This window comes from Dufourea novaeangliae, unplaced genomic scaffold (assembly GCF_001272555.1).
Source record: "Dufourea novaeangliae isolate 0120121106 unplaced genomic scaffold, ASM127255v1 scaffold112, whole genome shotgun sequence".
Classification (NCBI taxonomy): domain Eukaryota; kingdom Metazoa; phylum Arthropoda; class Insecta; order Hymenoptera; family Halictidae; genus Dufourea; species Dufourea novaeangliae.
In genome coordinates, this window is record NW_015373993.1 from 415,902 (window position 1) to 439,028 (window position 23,127).

Sequence of the window (23,127 nt, forward strand, 5' to 3'; positions counted from 1 at the left end):
TTTTACAGGGTAATTAACCGGCGACGCTACGAAGTTGGGGTATACAGTAGCGCACACGTTAGACCAGAAGGACGCATAAAACACATAATACGTCGTCGTATCATGGCGGGAAATTCAGGCACGAAACTACGTGTCGTGAAATTTATTATAACTTGACCGTGGGATGCTGATGCAAACTGCGTTCATGTAGCTACTTATACCTTCATAGCAGCGGTACGTTAACGAATACACTACCAATCACAAATACAGAATCAGATCTAATAATTGAAGGAAGTGGAGAATATTATTTTACAACGATTCAACGAAAGTAATGTGCTGAAACTGACTAGAAATGATTTGTATAGGTAGTAATATCGTAACTTTTATTATATCTTTATTTACTCTAGTCCTATACTTTTGGCCGGTAGAGTGTACATTCCAGACGATTTCGTTTTATTAATTAGGCGGTGACAGATGAAACCTCGGATCTCCTGCCGACACTCGATATTCCATTAAAGTTTAAACGTGGCCGATTAGTCCAAGCTGTCGTGTTGGGACTGTGAAACCGACAATTTCATGACTACTGACTTAATAATCGCGTGCGAATCATTGTCAATAAAACGAACAGCGTGTTATGGAGTATTATTTTGTTCGTGTCACTTCGTGATAGTCGTTGGCAAAGACGCGTCTTCACGGCTAATCGCTAGCTGAAATAAAAGTCAGAAAGAAAAGAAGGGGGACTTTGTACAGCTGGGATAAAAGTCGAGGGGGGAAAAACTTTGTGCAGCTGAAAGAAAACGTAGACGTTCGGTTCGAAGGGGATTCGTTCGACTTAATTAATAAGAAAGAATCCCTTCTTCGAAGAAACGCGAATAAAGCGGCGTCGAATTAACGAGGGAAAAACGCCCCGACCATACCTACTCTATGAAAAGGGAAGCCGAAGCGGAATTGTAAAGGGGGTGAAAAATATGAAGAGCCACGCTTTGTCATTCGTGTTCAGCTTCCGTAAAATTAGATCGTCGTGCCCGCTGCTAGATCTGGGGGTATTGTGGCCTCGTTCTTAATCCTGGTCGACCTCTCTTCTCATCTCTATTATTATATTTGAAAACCGTCGTATTGGTGGCGAAGCATGTACTCGTTTGATTAAATAGTTACCGACCAAATGGTCACAGAATAAGTATTGACAGAATGGATAGTCCTCGACTAAATGGCTACAGCCGGAATAGTTACCGACTAAATGGAAACAGCACGAATAGTCACCGACTACATAGTTGTAGACTATGCATATAGTCTCTATAACGAAAGATTATACGACACAAAAACTTCTATTGTGGAATGTTAATTAACTTAAGTGATATGTTACACAGATTCCATTACAGTATTCCCTCCCTATAACCGCGTTTCGTCGAATCCTTTGTAATCGTGTGGCTGTGAGACCACCACATAATGACACTAACGAAAATTAACTGATCGTTTCATTTTATGGAATATTACGAAACGAAATTACGCTTTACCTTAAACGAACGCTTAAGAAGTAATTTCATGTACACAATTTCTGGTGAATTCCCTCCAATGCCGTTATAGTCATAGACCGTAATTACCATCAGCCATTCTCCTCGGTTCCCTAAACGTTCTTTCGCCAGGAATCCCATGCGGCAGGCCGGCATGAAAATTTAAACTCGTCTGTCCTCCAAATGAAAATTCCCTCAATTTCGCATTTTATCCCCTCCCGGAGGATGCTCTGGATCCTCCTTCGTTATCTTACCTCTTTCACTTCCCTGCCCCGCCGAATCGTAATTTCGTTTCTCCGACCCGCCTCCCTCCGTATTTTCCTTAAACCATCCTCCATGCTGTCTTCTTTCATTGAGCCTCTGCTGTCTGTCGATTAGAATCTCCCTATTCAAAAACTCCGATGGCCCCTTTTTTCGAGACAAAAGTGGGAAACGATAAATAGAGAAGCAAAATCTTGGTAAAGCTTGGAGTTCGATAAATTTTTGGAATTTAAAGATGATTTCATCGAATTCCCTGGACTGGAGTGTAGATGCGTGACAATTGAATTTCGGATGTTTTATTTATTTTACAATAGTAATATTCATTTATAAACGAGTTATGAACCAACTCGAAGGAACAAATTTACGCAAGTATTTATAAAACCATACACAGAAAGATATGATTATGTAGAAAAAAATGCGTAGTTATCGAAAAAATAACAAATAACGGAATAGAAAACAGAAACAGAGAAAGAACTATATAGGAATATATAAAATTAACAATAAAAGATAAAAATATTCTAATCGGTAAAAATTTGTAAATTTTTCGAGGCACAGTTCGCCCAGCGTAAATGTTACCCCCAACAGCTGTAAAAAACGGCGCGAAACCGTGTCGTGTTTCAGTGTTCCGTATTCCTACGATACAGTAACTTATCTAATCTTGTCGAGAAAACAAAATCCATGGCGGGGGAGGCTTGTTCGCCTCGAGAACAGCGCTGAATAAGGAAACTGGGACGTTTCCACGGAGCGATAAAGGCGTCGGAAACGACGGCGACTATTGTCAGCATCTTTATCGTGGTCGTGATTCGTTCGAAACAAGCGCGAAGTGTCGTTGGATAATCTTGAATTGCCCTCAATGTGACTTTACGTGATTTCGAGAATTACCGATCCGAGGTAAGAGCCTAAAAATTTGCTGAGAAAGTTTGAATTGTGGACCGGATTTAAATTTTATATTGTGGATCAGATTTCAAATTAAACTGTAGATCAATCTAAAATTTTGAATTGTTCACCGGACATAAATTTTAAATTATGAATCAGACTACAATTTGATATTTTGGGGCAGACTTAAATTTTAAATTTTAATTTGTAGACTTGCTTACCAAAAATCGACACGTTCCTATTAGTAACAATTCGCAGTGATTGGACAAGATTTGTAATAATACTAAATCAACGCTATTAAAATACGAATTTTTAAATAGCTTGAGAATTTACAATAAAATTAGGAAAAATTCGAAGTCTTCACATTGCGTCCTTCAACTACCACATCTCCATTCTGGCGACAGGTCCCCTATTGGCAATCAGAGGACCCCCAAGACAGTACTTTTCGAACGAACCTAGTCTCGATCGCAATAAGGGCTGCAACGCAAGCAGAATCCACGATCGCTTACACAGAAATTTCCAAAGCAAACTGTAACACGAAAAGCAATATAGAATTTTCTTCGATGATGGAACAAGCACTCAAGATCAATAACTGTAGCTGGTATCGTTCTATTAAAAATCAATACACTTTTCCGTCTACTTAACACCCTTGCATCTATCACCGTCATCCACCAAAAGATAGGGCGTATATACGTCCCCTTTCGACCTTAATGTCCCGTGAAAACATCGAGTCACGGGCGAAACGCAGCGTCATCCGCCAGATACAGTCGTGAAGCACGCGTGTCCATGCGGCGGAAAAAATGAAAAAGAAAAGACGACTACGCTTTTATGAGCAGCCATGATCACGGGATGGCGCGCATGATTTATAACTGACGCTCGACACTATCCTCTCGGGGAGAGGATTATTTTTCACCCGGTATCCACGGGGACTTCGTCGTTTTTTTCTCGCAAGGACCGCGTGAAAAGCGTTCTTTCCACGGTCGAGAATCTGGATAGAATGTTTTACACGACGAACCGGAAGCTGTCCGTTCCCGGAAGGCTCGCAAAAAATAGCAATAGGGACATCGTGGTTGTTATGTTAGGGGATGTTTTTGAGAGGGCAAACGGTGATCCGTTGCTCCTTGTGCCGTCGTTCGGGCGTAATCCGTCGAAGATGGATCTACGAACCGGATTACACCTCCGGGAATTCGTTTCTAATACGACCCCCTCCCCCCATCCCTTTCGAATTGAGGACGAGACCGAGTAGAATCGCTCGATCTTGCGGTTGAACGATAACCTCCCGAACACGAGAGGACTCGACTAGTACCTTGTAATGCACCGAGCGACACGGTGAAATATAGGTATTTCACCCGTGGAATTTCATTTCGAGGAAGTTTGCGGTGGATACCTGCTTCAGAATTAATGGGCGAAGATTTTAATAGGTTTCCGTAAATTGAACGATCAACTGGCATTGTATACGAAGACCCTACAAAAACAGTGGGTAAATATTTACAATAAGACAGCCACCTCCGATCTCGATGATTTTTCAATATGTTGTCAAGGTCATCACTCTGAGTAGCGTTGTGGATGTTTTAGTGGGGGGCTGACGTTTGGAAAAAAAAGTTATTATCGAATAGAAAAGACTGCGTAGAAGAAAACGTCATGTTTGACACAGTCTCGTGAAGACAGGACTCTCATCGCTTTGTCCCCGTTTTCTTTGCGCTGCTGCACCCACGGGATTACACACATAGTTTTAAGCTCAGCCTCAAAGGGGAGAATATGCATAACGAATTTCTTTCTTTGGGCACGCGAAAAGAACCAGTGACGTGCATACGAACATGATACGAGTTTTAGTTTCCCGACCCTACGGCTGGGTCAATGGCGATCCGATTTTTGTGAAATCTTGTTGTATTCCGAGCGTTGATGTTAGATCACTGAAAAAGTCCTGACACTTTCTAGGATACATTAGATAACAATCTATTTCGTAAAGAAAACAATTCTCGACCTTGGAGCCAGAGTGAATTGTCCATTTTTTTTTTTCAAATTTTTAATTATTTCCAATGGTCAAAATAATTTCGTTTTGAGTCGTTTGGTTTTTTAATATAGTAGTGTAAAGATGGTGTTAAGTCCTTATCTAAGTACTCACAAAGCTCATTTCTATCAGTTTCTTAGTTCAATAGTTATGATTTATTGAAAAAAGGGTGACCCTAAATTTCAAACAGCTGTAAAATCAATAATTTAAAAAATATTCAAAAATCCATCGAGATGCGTTTATATATCGTTAAAGAGTACTACATATCCAAATTTGAAGTTTTTTACAAACGGCAACCCCAACCTAAAACTTTCACAATACTACTCAATGTGATGACCTTGACAACATAATTAAAAAATCATCGAAATCTGAGGTGGACCCCTTATTATAAATATTTACCATTATACTGTGTGATGATTAACCCTCATCCTTCCCTTGTGTCAATTCGACACATTTCGCTCCCCCAAAAAATGATGTTTTTCTGTCAAGAATTTCCAACTTTAACTATTTACTTCTTTATTATATTAATTTTTTGGGTTAAAAACAAATTAAGTTGGGAAAATGAGGGACGGATAAGGATTAACAGGACGCACCCTGTACACACGATTCGTGGAAGTGTAACGTGCCAAAATATCGGTCGGTAGAGGTAATTGCATATCTGAATCGGGCAGACACTCGTCGTCGATCTGTTGCGGATTTAATCGCGTTGAACGTACCGGAGCCGACGTTGATTCGGGGGCGAAATCACGAACGGATACGTGTTCCTGAATGTGTTGCCGCTTAACTCTCGCAAATACCATCTACTTTACAGGATTCGCGTGGAACTTAGGGTATATACCCGGGTTGCATAGGGAACGAGGTATAATTCGGGAGACTGCAAGGAAATGGATACGGCGGGCACGTGCATACAAATGCAGCTTTCCTTATTCGGCGTTCCTTATTCCTGTCCCTTAGTCCAGTTAATCAACTGGGTTTACGATATTATAAGTATTATATCGTTTAGAAATTCAATGTTGCTAATACAGTACGCTGGAAATACTTATTGCTTAGTACCCATAATTTTCGTAGGAATATGATAGTAAATTACATTTACTAAATTACATTGGAAGTTTCAACAAGTGCTGCCCTGACCTTTACTCACAGAATATTGGAACAAACTTTGGCGGGACAATTTCTAGACATATATCCTGAAAACCAAAAACGGAAATCTTGCACTAATATTTCAGATTTATACATCGATTTTGTATTTCTTCTTACCTAGGTTTTCGCAATTTTGAATCGTCGAAAAAAATGCAAAGTCTCGAATTCTCGAAACTTTTTTGAGTTTCGAAGAATTTCGACGTTTCGGAAAATCCATCCCTAATTTATAGACATACGTACGACGGTTAATTTAAAAAGATCCACCAAAGAAGGGTCCATGGACCACGTAGGTCTCTCTTCCAGGAAGATTTTCAATTACCAAAAGATATCATCGAAATTTAATCTTCGGAGCAGTCCCATGAGAAATAGAAGCGTGTGATGGCCTCGTGTCCGCCATCTTGGCCGTGTATCATCCGTATGTGCGGCACGTCCGTAAACAACTGTCGCCCCCTCACTCCCCGTTCAGCGGGAGAAAAGAGAAATAGCGGATGCAAGGCGCAAAAGATATTTGCATATTTTTTTTTTTTCTCTGTAAGGGCGATGCATGAGATCCGCCTGGCATGGCGAGATAATTAACGGACATGCGTGATTGCGGGATATACACGAGCAAAGGTAATAACGCGCGATCGGACACCGTGACTACGATGCGTTACGAGCTTGTGGATCCTGCGTGTCGAGCATATTTCGTTTTTATTTACACTCGCCAGGATCGACGTTATTTTTCGAGTTCGAAAATGGTTTCAGCGGTCGGCTAGTGGATACGCAAGTATGGATTACTAAATATGGAATAATATTGAACTATTTGGGTTCGTTTAAATAAAGGGGATTACACGTATAGTGGATAAATTTGCTTCACTTCGGGTGTAAACGTGAGAATTCGAGAATATAGTTCATTTTTGTTATTGATGTGCAGGGATGAGTAATATTGAAATATTTGGGTTCGTTAAGTGGAGGAGATTACACATATGGTGGATAAATTTGCTTTATTTCGAGTGTAAACGTGACAATACGAGAATATAGTTACATTTTGTTATTGATGTGTACGGATGAGTAATATTGAAATATTTGTGTTCGTTAAGTGGAGGGGATTTAAATATGGCGGATAAATTTATTGATAATTTTTCAATAATTTTATTGAAATACCTATTTGGGGGTAAAAAATACAAGGATTGACGACCTCCGAACGAATCGAAGCGAACCGAATAAAAGGATTCGAGACTCTTCGTCAGGGGTGAACAAACACGTGACATCTGGCGCACGGAAATCGAGGCAACATTTCCGTTACATTTACCGCTTATTTACATTGGCACTCTCGCCGTGCCGGCCAGCCTTGGATATTTCGTTCCTGGACATCCCATACAAGAGACGCCTGCGTGGCGCGTTTTAACCGACTAAATTTCTTTAAACCACGGTCCGTTTCGCTTCATGAAATACCTCCGGGGCTGAATAACTTCCGCAAAAATTCTGTACCATTAACCTCGAAGAAGAAGAAGAAGAAAAAAAGAACGACTGAATCGCATCGTTGTACGCCAGACGCGTTGGCAATTTGCGAATAAGCTGTTCCTCCCACCCCCGTTACTGTTTTTCGTAACTAACAAGGGAACACCGTGAAAGCTGACTGGTGGATTAGAATGAAACTTTGTGGGTTTATAGACTGATTCACGACGAGAATAACTATATGGTTCATTTGTGCCTAATCGCCCTTTAAGGGTGTGTAAAATAACCTGAAGATCAAATATAGTAAATTCTCGGTGAGTATACGAAAGCTTCTCGGCACTGAATAGAGGGCTTCAGTTGTAACGCTCAGTTTTTCATGAGATTTAGATTTTGTTTCAGCCTAGGAGTCTTCGAGCACTCATCGAGGATTTACTGTAGGTACTGGTCACTTTTCCCCATATATTCTTAAAGGACAAGAGATAGAAGAAAATGTTTCGAACAAAAATTGAATGGTACAGTAAACACTATAAACACGTGTTAACAAAATTTTTTTTAATTTTGTTAATAAGAAAAAACCTTTTCTCAACATTTTTTGAACGCTAGTTTATAACGCTTGGTGTACCATTAAACTTTTGTTTGAAACATTTTTTTCTATCTCCTGTACTTTAAGAGTTACACGCGAAAAAGTGGAGGTACCCATTTTACCTTTGAGGTTGGTTTTCACACCCTTTAAGGACGATTGGGTATAAATGAAACATACCGTTATTCTCGTCTGTAATCACTCTATAAACCCACAAAGTTTCATTCCAATCCGCGAGTCAACGTTCATGGTGTTCCTTTGTAAGAGCCTTTAAACTTCCATCGTTCGACGCAATGCACTCTCTAATTAACGATGTAACGTAAACAATACCAACTCTGTCGACTGGGTTTATAAACAAAGAGCCTGACACCATCTCGGGATCTGTCGAGCCGCGAGCGACGAAATTTCGCGACAGTTTGCTTCTAGCAAACATTAAATGTCGGCCAATATCAGCTAGCGATCATTATCACGGTCAGTCGGCGGATGGTTTTTCAGATTACCTGGTTTCCAACGTGAAATCGTCAGCGACCCAGTTTTTCCGTTACGATTCGCGTCCCGTTCAGCTTTCCGTGATATAAAATCCGCTTGTTATTGCAAAAATGAAAAAGAAATTAAATAAGAATGTTTAATTTTTTTTCGTTTGTTTTACAATTTATTTGAATGTTAATTTTTTTAATTTCAACCTTAACGTCGTAGAAGGTGTTTATACACTAAATGCTTACTAAAAATATTCGAGGAATTTCGTTTCTCTGTAACAGGTCCGTCGAATGTACGAATATTTTCGTCTGGCTCGGTCACTAAATTTCCCTGCTTTGACAGACTGAACATTCTTGATGAAAGTAACTTCGTTTCGTTACGGCGGAATGGAAGCATAACGAGGAAATGGAGAAAGAAATACATTGGTATAGAAAAATGTGAAAGATAGAATGAAAGTGTTTCATGAACGAGGTTCAAGCAAATTGTAGCAGATTTTTCCACAGAGAGAAAGAGAGAGTTAGAGATTGGTGGATTAAAAAATGTTACTAAATTTCCTGGATGTATTGATTACAATTGAGCATCGAACAATGTTAATTAGTTCGTATTTATGTGACGAAAATTCGATACTCTGTAAAAATCTTTAATTTTTTTCTTTTATTGAAGTATTATACAGTAACGAAAGCAGCTTATCGTAAGGAATTTTGTCATAAATAAATTAATGATAATACGTAGTAATAACGAACTTTCGCAATTTACTTGAAACTCGGCAGACCACCTAATAATAATTTGTAAATTCGTCCAGAATTCGCGAAGCGTTGGTTGACAAATTTAATTTTCAGTTGGTAATCACCAGCGACTGGTATTTCGCTACTGAACGCAGAAAATGTCTCGAGAATGCCGTTAATTAAAAATTTCATTAATCCGTGTAACCCCTCGCAGCACCAACTGTGCACGATAGTTCCTGCATATCGAGCAAGCTTGTCGCGATTCTCTGAGATCCAGATTGTAAGTTGTTTACCGTGTAAATAAAGCCATGGAGAAGGATTCCTTAGAATTTTCTTTCGACAAATTTTTCGACGAGGTAAGGAATTACGTTGTGAAAACCCCATTCACGATGATCGTGATCATGAAAGATCATCCCTAACTTACGCAGCTTATTCTTCCCTTCTTTAAGATTTTACGACAAGGATAGATCGTCTCGACCCTACGAACCTGTAAATCGAAGGCATAAATCCATCGAACGCGGCGTTGCTCGATAATATCTCGCGATGGGGCCCCACTTTACATAAACTTGAGATCTCCGATTCCTCGTCGAGAAAGTGCGCGAAACGCTGTCGTATCCTTTACATGAGGAATTTTCAACGGAGTAACGCACGTTATCGCGAGACTGGCTAGCGAAAGTTGTGAAAGTTTTCGCTGGGATTTTAGAGAAGAGAAAAATACGATAAATAAGAACTTACGCAATCTAATTATATTTGTCACGTCGTGTTAAAATATTCAAGCACCAAATATCATTAAAAATTCTCTGATGTCGTTTTCAGAAACTGTTAAATTTTCTGGTAAAGTCTTCTAGAATTGTAATTAATAGATCGTGGTTATAATATTTATAATACTTCTCATCGCGTGGGAAATGGCAAACGCGTTCGATAAAACCGTCAGATTTTCGATGAAAACGTCGGAGAAAATTGTAGTAGACGAGGGGTAATAATATAAAAGGAATCAGCTGCCGATTCTGGAGCGAGTCGAGAGATTATGGGGCTGGAAGGTTTCCAATAACTTTTCGCAATAAATCCCGTGCATCAACCGAGTTTTGCTAAGTCTCTTACCGGGCCGCCATCTTCAAATCGGTGACTTTAAGTCCCCCGGGCTTATTCACATTGGAATTTCAATGCATATGTGAACGTGGACAGAAACTGAACTGTACAGAAATAATAATCAGAACAGAACTGTTCAATAGTAATTTACCGATCAATCGGCCATTCAAGGCCCATTCATGTCGCACACACGACACTTGGATGTTCACGATATTTGATTAAGACTCGCAAAAAAGCTCCGACTTTTAATCGTTCAAACGTTCCATCTGCCACGACCACTATGGTCATTCGTTTGTTTTTGTTTCGTTCGTTTCCTACGCCTTGTCGAAGAAACAGACGATGCAGGAACGGGGGTGGGATGGCGTTGCAAAAAGTGGAGTCAAATTTTACAATCGAAGGAGAAACGATAAATCGAATTACCGTCTGCGTTGTAATTGCTTTGTGCTCGTGGCCGTTAATCGAGTCCCTGCGTAATTCGATTTCGCTTCTCTCGCGTCGATTCGCGACTGAAATGTTTCTCGTTACATCCCCGTCGAGCAATTATTTTTATTTCACCGCTGGTTCCACCCCTCACCCCCTGTCATTTGTCGCTGGGGTTCGATAAATTCTCCTAATTGTGCTCGATGGAAATGGTCTGTGAACACTTTTGTCGCGGTCGCGCAATGGTCTTTTTTCCCCGAAAAACTGGGCACAATAAATTTTTTTGATGAAACGTAACAGCTTGTTGCTAGTATCACACATTTAATGTCTATACATATCACTGTAACAAATTTCGCTGGATATTGTAAAATATACTGGTCCCTTTAGGAGACCAATTGAGAAGTCTTGCTCATATTTGCACCTTTTTTAAGATATCCACATTTGAAGTGCCAATTAATACCTATCTACGCTTTCCCCAATCCTTTTAGCCCGCATGATTTTTGTGTTCGTGGCGCGTCAGCCAATAAACGCCTCTGGGCGTTCGATTGTAAAGTATTGATCGAAATGATTCCCGTTCAAAGCAGGTTGTTGGTTGTGCATCGTTTTTTTTTTATTAATTTAATTACGGATGATTCGATTGTTTCCATTGGCGGAGGGAGCTCGTTTCTCTGGTGGCATTTTCACGATTTTACAAACAGGGAGAATTAAAGGGATACTGATTTCAAATGTTGATTGATATTGAAATAATGGGAAATTTTGTATTCAACGAGTAAAAGGATAATTTGTATACTTTGCGATGATCATCTGTAGAAAAATTTGAGGTGGACAGACTTATGTTTATGCCCACTACGTAGACGTCAGAGATATTCTTCAGGCGTTTCCGAAGTTTGCGACACCCTAGTGAAAAGCAAAATTTTCCATTAGTTCTCAATATCAATTAGAATTTTAAATTTGTTTCCTTTTGCACCAGTATCGAAAACTGCAGAAACGTTTAAATACATTTCGGAAGTGCACAAACTCTAAGTGGACAGAGGATTGTACTCGAGGCGTAAGAAATATTCTTTTGATCTCCAAAACCAAAATTTTCCATTATTTCCATGTCGATTAATATTTCAAACTATCTTCCCTTTCGATCAACGTCGAAAACTTCGAGACCACCCGAACGCATCTCTGGATTCGAGAACCCTAAATGAGAGCTAAGCCCTCAAAAGGAGGCTATCACTTACGACCCCCATTGAGTTCACTAGCCGATCGTTACCATTGAGTTCACTGTCAGATTAATATCGTCATCCTTGGGTTTCACTATCAGATAATATCGTTACCATTCCCTGTACCATGAGCCAGTCACACAGCGACGGAACGTAATCGCCAATACGGCTTTCGTATCCACGATTCCACATCGGCCGTCATGATTTCATCTTGTGAGTGGCGAACGGAAGGGTAAACAGCTCATTACGTACCGCTTTAATCACGGCTGCATCTGGGGTTTGGGCCACGGTCAGATGATTAATTCACGATCTTGTAACCCGGGGCAGACTCTACCCGCTTCCTGGAGCTTAACGTGTTTTCAGCTCATGAATCTCGGGGATCACCCTTCCATCGATACGCTTAACAGGGCGTGCGTCGCCCCAATACCCGATGAGGGACCTGTCGATTCGACTGAACTTTCGACGAGCTTCCTCGTTAATGTATCGACGACTGTATTATCGATATAAACTTTGGACACGATGGGGTTGTACACCTTCGGACACTTTCACGGATTGTAAATAGTTTCTAATTTCAAGTAGGCCAAATGTTACTATAAGTGAATTAAAAAATAAATTAAAAAAAAAAAACTTTTACAGAGTGGATTCTAACATGGCGAAGTAACAGGGGAACTTGTAGAGGCTTTAAATCTAGTAAGTTTAAAAAAAAATAAAACTTGAAATCATAAAAAAAATATAATATTTTTTTTAACTTTGTGAGTTTGTAGGGGACTTCGGTAGAAGCATCGGGTAGTTTTTCGTTTTTTTTTCTGATATTCTGAAACCACCCCTTAACGATTAATAAGTGTTTTCCTATTTTCCTGTATATGAGCCGTTCAGATACTAAAGTGACGCAGTATAGTCACGACTCGAGTATTGATCTCAGTATTCAAAGGAGCTTAGATCGACGTTACTCGGCATTACAGAGAATTAGGGATCACAAATGGTGCATCGTGTTCTGCGAATGAAATATGGCGCACGGTTATTAGCCGTGCATATTATTATGATTCTGTTGGCGGAATAATTTCTGAGAGCGACATTAATGTTGATTCGAACGCAGCCATTGATTACGCCGAGATTTTTGCTCTTTGAACGTGCTCTTTTATCTGATACTAGTCACGATAATTATCACTTAGAAGTCATAGAATCTTAAGATACTTAAGATCGACTAGAAATTAATAGACTCTTAAATAATAATTTGTTAAAGATTCTTAAAATGGCTAACTGGAGGTAAGGCCATTTTAGGTAATTAGAAACGGTCATTGTCAGGTCTACGATCTACCATTAAACCTGTAGATCATTAGACACACGCTGCCTTCGTACATTTTCTAAAAACCGAGGATGTCCATGGATGCGTAGAGTTCGCAGTTTTTCCAACTCTATCAACGTCAAGGAAACTCCCGATGATCGACCCTCGAAGCGAACCACTCTGGACGATGAAAGATGAAGGTTTTCCGCGATGAAAAAGTTATAATCTACTACACGGTCGACTCTTAGCGACCCTGTGAAACGTGATCGCAATTAGAATTTTTTTAAACGTTCCGTAAAGTCTCTCATTAAAGAAAATTAGTGTATCGGATCCGACACTGAGATTCTCTTTCAGTAAAGATATCAATTAAAACAGGTCGAGTCACTATACTTTTCCATCAATTTTACGGATGGAAAAGAACAAAATCATTTTCATCTGCTTAAATAACTTTTTAAACGTGTTTTAGTATTATATAAAAATACAACTATTAACCCCCTGCTGTTCTCCTCACTTATTCTTCACATTTGTATCCCTTCGAATAAAATTATGTCAAACTTTGAAATGATTTGTTCTGAAAAAATACGAATTACACAAAAAGTGGACGCGAAATTTAAGCATCTAGGATACGAAAAACAAATACGAAAAAATATAATAGCTACTGAAATATAACATTTATTTCGGGTTATGCAAACCCGAGGAGAATAGCAGGATTAAATATTACGTTTAAAATTAGAACGAATTGGAGAATAATAATTTAATATATCGATAATTTTCTGTAATGATAATCGGCTCTTTAATAATCTGTATAATTCACGCGAGATTCTACTTTCTACGTCATTTTTCTCTGAATAATTTATGCGAGATTCACTTTATTTTTGCCTGAATAATTCCCGTCAGATTCACTTTCCATAATCTTTTTCGTGAAGGAAATTAAAATAAGAGGTCCAATTTTACCGTGATATTGACACGGACAAGGCGAAAATAACAATTTTCGCGCTGTTATTCCAGCTTAAACGGAACAACGATTTGTCGTTGATATCCTGTATTAGTGTTCCTGGAGGACTTAGCCCCTTGTTTCCGGAATATCGAATTCAACTTTCCCAAGTTTCCCGGCCGGCGGAGGAAAGTTTCTTTGCCGGGACACTTTGGTCGTTTCGTTGCTTTATAATCAGCATTTCAATTATCGAAGAGAGAGACGAATAGGGGTAACGGGCTCGCAAGGGAAATAACGACAAGCGTTGGAGACACTGTAAAAACGGGCGAGTATCTCATTTGCCCAGAGGGATGGTGCACGACTGGATTCCTTCTTGGCGACATGACGGCGACACGGAAGTACGTCATTGTTGCGCCATTTGGTATGCAAGAACTTAAATGAGAAGGGACTACAAACTTCAGTCGATTGTTGGAAAATGGGATTAAATTATAGTTAATTATGCAAAATGTAGGTAGGGATGATTGGGCAAGCAGAATAAATTATTAATGATCAGATAAGTTCAGTGGATAGATCGCGATTGCACAAATAGTCTAAAGCAATTATAATTCGCTAAGTGGAATAGAGCCCGTCAGTGGTCAGATAATAGGAATAAGGACCATACCACATTGGAAAAAGGGAACAGCGACTATTCCAGATCGAAAAACTGTAATAGAGACTCTTCGTTAAAAAATTGAAACAGAAACTCCTCCGAAGCAGGAAAGTGGAATGGGGACGTCTCCAACCAGACAAGTAGAATAAGGATAGATCTGGTCAGCCAAGTAGTATAGGTCCACCACGGTTAAGACAAGGGGAATGGGTATCACGACTCGTCGGGCGAGTAGTAACGGTCACTCGCTGGTCAGACAAGTGGAATAGTGGCTCTTGTGAACCAGACAAGTGGAACGTGGTCCGTTAGTGGTCAGACAAGTGGAATAGATTTATTACTAACAAGAGATTCGTTTCTGTGATTATTCACTTTCCAAAGAGTGTGATCGTCTTTTGATAATATCAACACTATTATTGACTATATTACGATCTACTCGACTCTTTCAATATTATATATTTATACAGATACCTTTTATAAACATTTCTTTTCAGTCAACTCAATGATCGATCTGATTTTACTAATCTTACCTGCAACGATACCAACCAATAAATCTCAGTAGAAACGCAAATTTCAATATCCCAGGTTTTAAACAGACAATAACAAACAAATAACGATGCTCACGTGAAAACAATAACTGTACCCGTATAGCCGCCACCATTTATACGCTTCCACCGCTAAAAGGATCGAACCCCTCTGTCCAATATCGAATTTTTTTAACGCAGTACGTGGAAGCTGTCGCTGGTTTAAACGAGAATATTTTTCTTTCGTTCCTTTCGGCGACTGAACTACCGTTCACGGTACCCACCTGTTTACTTCGAATCGGTTCGATCGTCCTTTCAAAGAGAATCTCTATTCTGCATTTATTCTCGTCCGTTTCACTGTTTCCTTTGACGGGCAACGTAACAGAGAGGAGGCGGACGTTGACAGAAGTAACTCGTAGTCGGTTGGACCGCTGAAAAATCCTCCCTCCATCCCTTCCAGCACCCCGTTGCGAACCACCCTAGTCGGAATTCTTTTCGATCATCATTCAATATTCCTGTGACAATTGCGTTGGTACGCGTTTTACCGGGGAAAATGGAACGCATCCGCGGTTCTTTCGGCCCCCTTTCACGCTGCATCGACAACCCCGAATCTGTCACAAAGGGTACGCAACGATCGAATAAAGCCGCGTTCGAACGAAAAATACAGCAATTTTTTTCACGGACGTTTCATCGAAACAACCACGCTCGGATCCACGCCGAGCCAGGAGATCGTTCGTGCTCGTTCGGGACACATTTAAACCACGTTTTTTTTTCTTTGGAATCCTATTAACCTTGGGCGAACAATGGGGAAGGATTGGACAGGTGTCCTAATACATATTTATGAGCGATAGTGTGTAACATACGAATACACAGGGTGTTCCGCTTAAAACAGACCACCTAAATATCTTCTCTATCTGTGATCGTACGAAAAATATTTTTTATGTATTTGAAATGGTTTCAAGGGACAAATCAGATGGTGGAAAAAATTATATAAGTGAATTTCAAATTTTTAACGACCTATATCATGATGGCATTAGAAAAAATGTGCATTGACTTTGAAAAACTTATCACCTTGATATCTCAAAAAAGGTAGGATACAAGAAAAATCAAATTGTATCTATCCGATGTGTCCCTTAAAATGCTACATGTTTCATTAAAACGTTTCTTGATACAGCCAATAGGTAACGAGTTATTTTGGATGGTAGTTCCTATTGATTTACCATCTACATTATGTATGTACATATTAGATATCTTTTTAAGTATCGTGGAGTGCAAAAGACATGGTATTCGTACTGAAGAATAATAGGTTATGGTTAGTTACATTTTATCGTTTTAATGTAATTTAAGCCAGGCTGCTATACCGTCGTCTATTTTACTTTACGTTAATAGTACCCAGGACAGAGTAAGAAAATATATAGGCACGAAATAAGATGAAAATCTAGGGAGAAGATGCAGCCTCGTTACATAAATCTGACATTCCTGTAATGGGATCGCATCCCATGAAAAGCTACATTTATCATGCGAGAACGTAACATCTAATGTGAACCATGATATATGTACCTATCATGGTCCTGTAAGTTCCATTGCAAATTTTTCGCAAGTTATCATTTGCTTACTGTTGCTATACAGTAGACATACAGTTGATCTTAAATGTATTCGGCCATCTTAGACATTAAGCGAATTTTCCTTGGAATTGTAAATAAGTTGGCAAACAAAAAAATGTATCAAAACCTATTCTTAATGACCATTTATTGTAAAATTAACTAGTAAATGTTCTTTAAAAATGGATTTTGATATAGTTTCTTATTCGTAAAATATACTAATAAATATTCATTAAAAATACTTTTGATATAGTTTCTTATTTGTAAAATAAACTAATAAATATTCATCAAAAATAGGTTTTATTTGCAAACCTACATTCAATTCCACGGGAACTTAGTTTAATGCCTAAAATGTCCGAATACTAACTTACTTTCGAAAAAAATTTCAAAAGAAAACGATCGTATTATTTGTTGTTTTTGATTTTAAAGAAAATTCCTTGAATAGTGACGAAGACTGCGCGTCGAATGAAACACCGTAGCAGAAAACGTAGCCTATTAAAGCATCTCGAATTTTTTTATCCAGTTTCTCTCGGTTAACTCGCAGAGCCTGTTTTTAGATGGAAGAGAATATTCAATAGAAGAACATCCCGCCGAGGTGTCACATTCACGATTCTGTATTAATCATCCGCGTGTCGAGGGTCGGCGACGGATGTAAATTAAGAACGCTGTTTATACGTGCGGAGACCGATTCCATTTTGAGGACCATTCCCCGATATTATCGATTATACTTTCCTCCGTCGATCCTGAATAATGTAAATGTCGGCCGATATATCTGTGTTCCCACGAATACCACGCAGCGGTGCCACTAGACGATTTCTCCTGGGGCAGCGATTTTCAACCTGTGATCCACGAATGGTGAATCAGGTTACAAAGAATTTTAAAACAGGCGAAGGAGTAGTAATAATGGCCCTAGTCATACTGAAGCCATTATGAACCTGTGATCTAGGGGTGGTAGATCAGGTAACACAGAATTTTAGAACAGACAAAAAACTAGTAACAGTGGCCCCAGTCGTACTGGAGCCATTATCAATCTGTGATCCAGCAATGGTGGTTCAAGTTACGCGTAGTTTTAAAACAGATGAAAAGGTAGTAATAATGGCCCTGGTAGTTCAAGCCATTATTAATCTGAAATCCACGAATGGTAGACCAGGTTACAGAGAATTTTAAGACAGACGAAAAAGTAGTAATAATGGCCCTAGTCATCCTGGAGCCATTATGAACATGTGGATTAGGTTACATAGAATTTTAGATCAGACAAGAAAGAAGTAATAATGACCCTAGTCGTACTGGAGCCGTTATCAATCTGTGATCCACGAATGGTGGATCAGGTTACACATAATTCTGAAGTAATCGAAGGAATAGCAATAATGGCCCCAATTGTTCTGGATTCCATTATGTATCTATGATCGACAGGCGGTAGACAGGTTAATCACACCTTCAGTATTCTTCTTCGTAATGGTAAAATAATCGTAACAGATCAAATAGCAATATACAGTAGCCCGAACAGCGTAGGAACGATTTTTCATTGCAGGGGCCCATTATTCCATGGGATGCATTGTTCGCGAAAAATCTATGATTCCAGTCGCTCCAGGCGACGGGACTTTCGACATTTATATTTAAATGTTACATATGGGGAAATATTGATTCGTGGCTGATGGAGAGAGTTTCAAGCGAGAGGAACAATCGTAGATCGTAGAAGCTTTCTCTGCGTTTCATTACCACAGAGGGTCACGAGAATAGACTCCGATCTTTTTTGTAACTTAATAAAATTCTTTGAATTTTGCGTTTTTCTTCATTGACACGTATGTGCTCATGAAGAAATTATCATATCTCAATGGATATTATGTGCAAATGTTCGTGATAGGCAAATAGAATTTAATTAATAACCATTAATCAATGAAGTAAGCCGAGACACATAATCTAACTATTATTTAATAATAGGAATTGTTAGATTATGTGTCTTGGGTTACTGTATTGATTCATGATTATTATATAAATTCATCTTTGTATTTTTTTACCGTAATCAAACGTTTAATGATATTTCAATTAATTTAAAAATTACCTTAATTAACAAAATAATAATAAGCTTTTCCTAGATAATCATAGACATAATAAATCCTATTACTAGATCCGCAGAAGACAAATCGTTAATAATTACGTTTTAGTCTCAAAACTGTGCTAAATAGGGTTCAACTCGTGATCAGCTCGAACCCATCGCTACGCAAACGGAAAACCCCCTATTGGGTATTCCGTCTGACGTTCCCGGGGCACGCTTCGCCGGTAATAAAGTCATTATACATCTCCCGAGGGTCGACGGGAAAAAGTCCGGCATTAAAACGCGAATACTAATAAAACCGTGACCTTTTTTGTTCTTGCAGAGAACGCGAGCCGTTGGTGCAGGCTCGACGGTACGTGGAGCAACTATTCGAACTACAGCCTGTGCCGTGACGTACGCGAACCAGCGATCGAAGGCGGATCTGAGGTCGTCTCGACCACGATCTATTTCGTCGGCTACAGCCTCTCGCTGTTCACCCTAATCGTCGCGGTCTCGATATTCCTCTACTGCAAGTAAGAATATTTCAATTTTACTCGCGATGTATTGGTTCAAGGCGAATGGTGGTAAAGCCGCGTATTCACTTTGTGCGTGTTCAAATAGGAACCACGAAAAGGGTATTGATATCTTTCGGCTTATACGAACTAATTGTAGTAAGTTGACCATCAGGTAATCGGTATTCAATTGAAAAAATTGATCATCAATTTTCCCTACCTGTGCCTTAGTGGATACGCACCTTTACTACTATAAGTTTAGAGGAAAGAAAGCATGGGAATAATATTTTCAATGGTATACTGTAGTAATTGATTAATCTGTTTATCTGTTAATTGTTATCGGTATTGGTAAGTTATATTTAACTGTTAGTTCGCGAATATTAAGCTACATATACACTAGGGAAGTTAAGTTCGCCTGTTTGTCAAAAATCGCCCCTCATAACGAAGCGTCACATGTAGACCCGTAATCGTTTTCAGCTTTTTATCATCGCCACAAGAGGGAAAACCGTTTCTCTCCCAGGAGTGTTTTCCTAACGCGGTAGATGGTCATAAATACGAGAATAAAACTCCCCACGCGCCACTGATAAAAACTCTGGCTGGACTTTGCGTGAATTAGCCGTGCAATATGTACCACGCACCGTGGAAAAAATAATTCGAATAAAACAGTACTGCACTCGCCTCGATCAGGGGTGAAGGTTTACAGCGTTAAACAGCCCGTATTTTCACGCCTTGTTTCGTTAACGTAGGCAACAGCCACGAAAATGTGTTGCTTTTAATTTCGTTTCGTGGTGTGTTCGAATAGGCGGTAGAAAATTTACAAGCAGCGTACGTATATAGGGTCGTTCAAAAGTATGGTGTCTCGCATTTGAATAAATAATTCATGTTTCAACAACATATTTGAAAATTCTGTTCCAAGAATAATTTCTCAAGTTCGGTTAGCGTCTTTTGCCCATAACGTGTATCCGCGAGACAAGAAACAACGGAATTGTTGTGATATTATTACTCAAAGAGACCTAACCAAATACATCGTATCCACTTGGAAAAATAACATTGTTATTAAAGTCTTTATAAATAACAATTAAAAAAAATGAAAAAATCCTATTATATTTGCTCCATAAAATCAAATAACTTATATATTTGTATGGTATGCACATCAACCGGGCATACTATACATATAATAGAATGAAATTATTATCGTCGAAAGTCAATTACAAAAGGCGAAAACCGATAAATCGTTATAGTACGCACTTTTTTCACAAGTAACACGGGTAATTGATCGATTGTTACCTTCAGACTGAAAAGGTTAATCCATGAATACCAAATAAATGAATTCTGATCAGTAGTCCGTAATCCCATCAGTCGGAAAATTCTGAATATTTCTCGTCGTAACGTAGTTACCGTACGCAACTGGTTCCCCAGTCCGGAAAATCGATGGTAGACTTCCTAACGAAATTGGCCCTCCGATGTGCATATGCAACCGATGAGGGAAAGGGGAGAGATCGATTGCGTAGTCAAAGACCGTGGGAGCAGAAACTTTCTCGTTGCTCCCTTAACGAGGAAGAAAACGACATTCCGACGTGACTCGCCGTGCCTCTGATCATTTATTAAACCGTCGCAGTCGGCTGGAACCTTTGCGTTTCCACACGGGAAATCGAGCTACATACATTTCGCGAACTCGATCTCACGACCGCGGAAACATCCTATTCTTGGTCTTCCTTGTGCGACATTTTAATGCGAGATGGACTCGAAAACCCCATCGGGACGACATGAAACGAACGACAATTCGCGATATTCGATCGATTATCGATGGAATCTATTTCATATTCAGAGGATTTTAATACAAAATTTCAAACACTTTCGCAGAGTGGATTCTATATGAAAAACAAACAAGGGAACTTCTCGAAGTGATAATTAAACTACGGATGTTTGTAGAAATTCTGGAGTTCTGATACGAATATCTGAGAATTAAAACGAGACTGTAGAGTAAATTCTCGATGAGTGATCGAAGATTCCTTGACACGTCCAAGGTCTGATTGTGCCCAAATAGTCCCCAAAGATCCTAGAAGGGGTGAAGATTCAGGTCGAGGGTCAACGACAGTGTCTGTGATAGATCTTTCCATTAAATTATTCAGTGTATATATTATCGAAAAGGTGAAATCTATCCCTGCAACAGGTAAAAGAGTCAACGAGTATGCTGATTATCCAGGGGAACCGAGTCGAGGTATCCCTGCCTTTAGCTTTCGAGGTCAGAGACTAATGGCCAAAGGGGAAACGGCAATTTCGAAAATACGGAGCCTTAAGGCCATAGGGGAGAAACACACGCGAGTACCTGTCGGATACATGTAACGTCGGATATTTTATTAAGCACCGTTCCGGGATATTTCGAGTACGTAAACTTCCGACGCGGAATCCGTGGATCCCAACAGGTGTAAATTATTAATCGGACTGTACAATGCGCCCGTCCGGTTCGTCGGACAAACCTGTTTGGAAATTCAACATTTCCGCCATGTAATCATGACCTGTCGATTTATATCCTGGATTCTTCCGAATTGTAAAGGAATGGGTAGATTCGGGTCAGTTTTCAATTAATTTGTAGCAGTCATTCAAATAAAAAATAAACATGCTTTAAATCTGAAAAATTATAATCAGTAAGGTCTTACTATCGATGTTCCAGCAGGATTTCATTTTAATGTTCCAAAAGAATCTTTGCAGAGTGTCTCAGCTAACTTGTTCACCTCGAATAATGACTTCATTTTTTTGTGGGTAGAGGCATTTCAGAGATTTCAAGGTCACCTTGATTTTTATTAACGTAATTACCTATTTCTTGTACCATGGATCGATAGAGTATCAAATTCTGAGTAAAAATGTGTTGATCTTCATACGCCCTAAACCTGATTGCTAACGAAATATTTACAAAATAATCACTGTATTGAAATCCCTGTATTCAAATTCAGGGGCATGAGTTATTAAGAATTATTTTGTGAATATTACAAAATATTACTTTGAATGAATTTTAGATTTATTTTTACATACAAAATATTAATTCATATAATATATTTCTTCTCTAGGGGGGAGGCGTTGGGAGAATTAAATTTTTCCCCTCCAGGGTATGGCAAAGGCCACATTTTTCCTTCTGAGTGGGAGCAGGGTGGGCAAGTGCATTTTAACTACGCCCATGAATCTCCTGAAGTATTCTTCAAAATAAACGGTGGAGCCTGGCAGCCATTTTTGTTTGGGTTATACGAGTTAGGAGAGGAGTCACCGATGGCTTCAGTACCTAATTGTTCAGTGCTCGGTACAGTCGTCTGACAGATAATCTACAAATTACAGATAACGTAATGTGAAGGAGTGTCGTAATTATGAAAACTGAATGGGGTCCAATCTAAAAACATTTTTTCACATATTTTGAAGTGTAAAACTGTGTTTAGTTTAAATTAGGGAACACTGTTTATTCCTTTTATCAACGTTATGAATGTATACTGTCGAGTGGATAATGAGGTCAGGGTAAGACAAAGGATAAACGTAAACGACAAAACGGGAACAGTAGACGAATTGCCAGGGAGACGGTAGTAAACTCCCGCGAGAAACATTATGCGTAACGACCCTTACAAATGGAATAGTACCTCGTGTTCTGAACGCGAACACGGTGAATAGGGAACGCGTGACACGAACAGCTAAAGGCAGAACATCCGTAGTGTTAACAAAAGCATAAATTTCTTGGTCGGTTCGTGTGTGTATGTGTGTGTAATAGTAAATCACGTAGTCGACGATCAGTTACCATTTTTGCCATTGTGTGAAAGTTTACGGAATAAGAGTAACAGAAATATCTTCGCTATAAGAGAGAAATAGAGATCGACCGTGGTGTATAATGAACCATCA

The 23,127-nt window shown here is 39.2% G+C and overlaps 1 protein-coding gene across 1 annotated transcript in view; it reads left to right on the forward strand.

The window, feature by feature from the left end:
- LOC107187858 (diuretic hormone receptor) overlaps positions 1–23,127 on the forward strand; it is a 53,690-nt gene that overhangs the window by 20,942 nt on the left and 9,621 nt on the right. Inside the window, 1 exon segment of the mRNA XM_015576042.1 lies at positions 19,080–19,269. Coding sequence (XP_015431528.1) covers positions 19,080–19,269 — 190 coding nt within the window.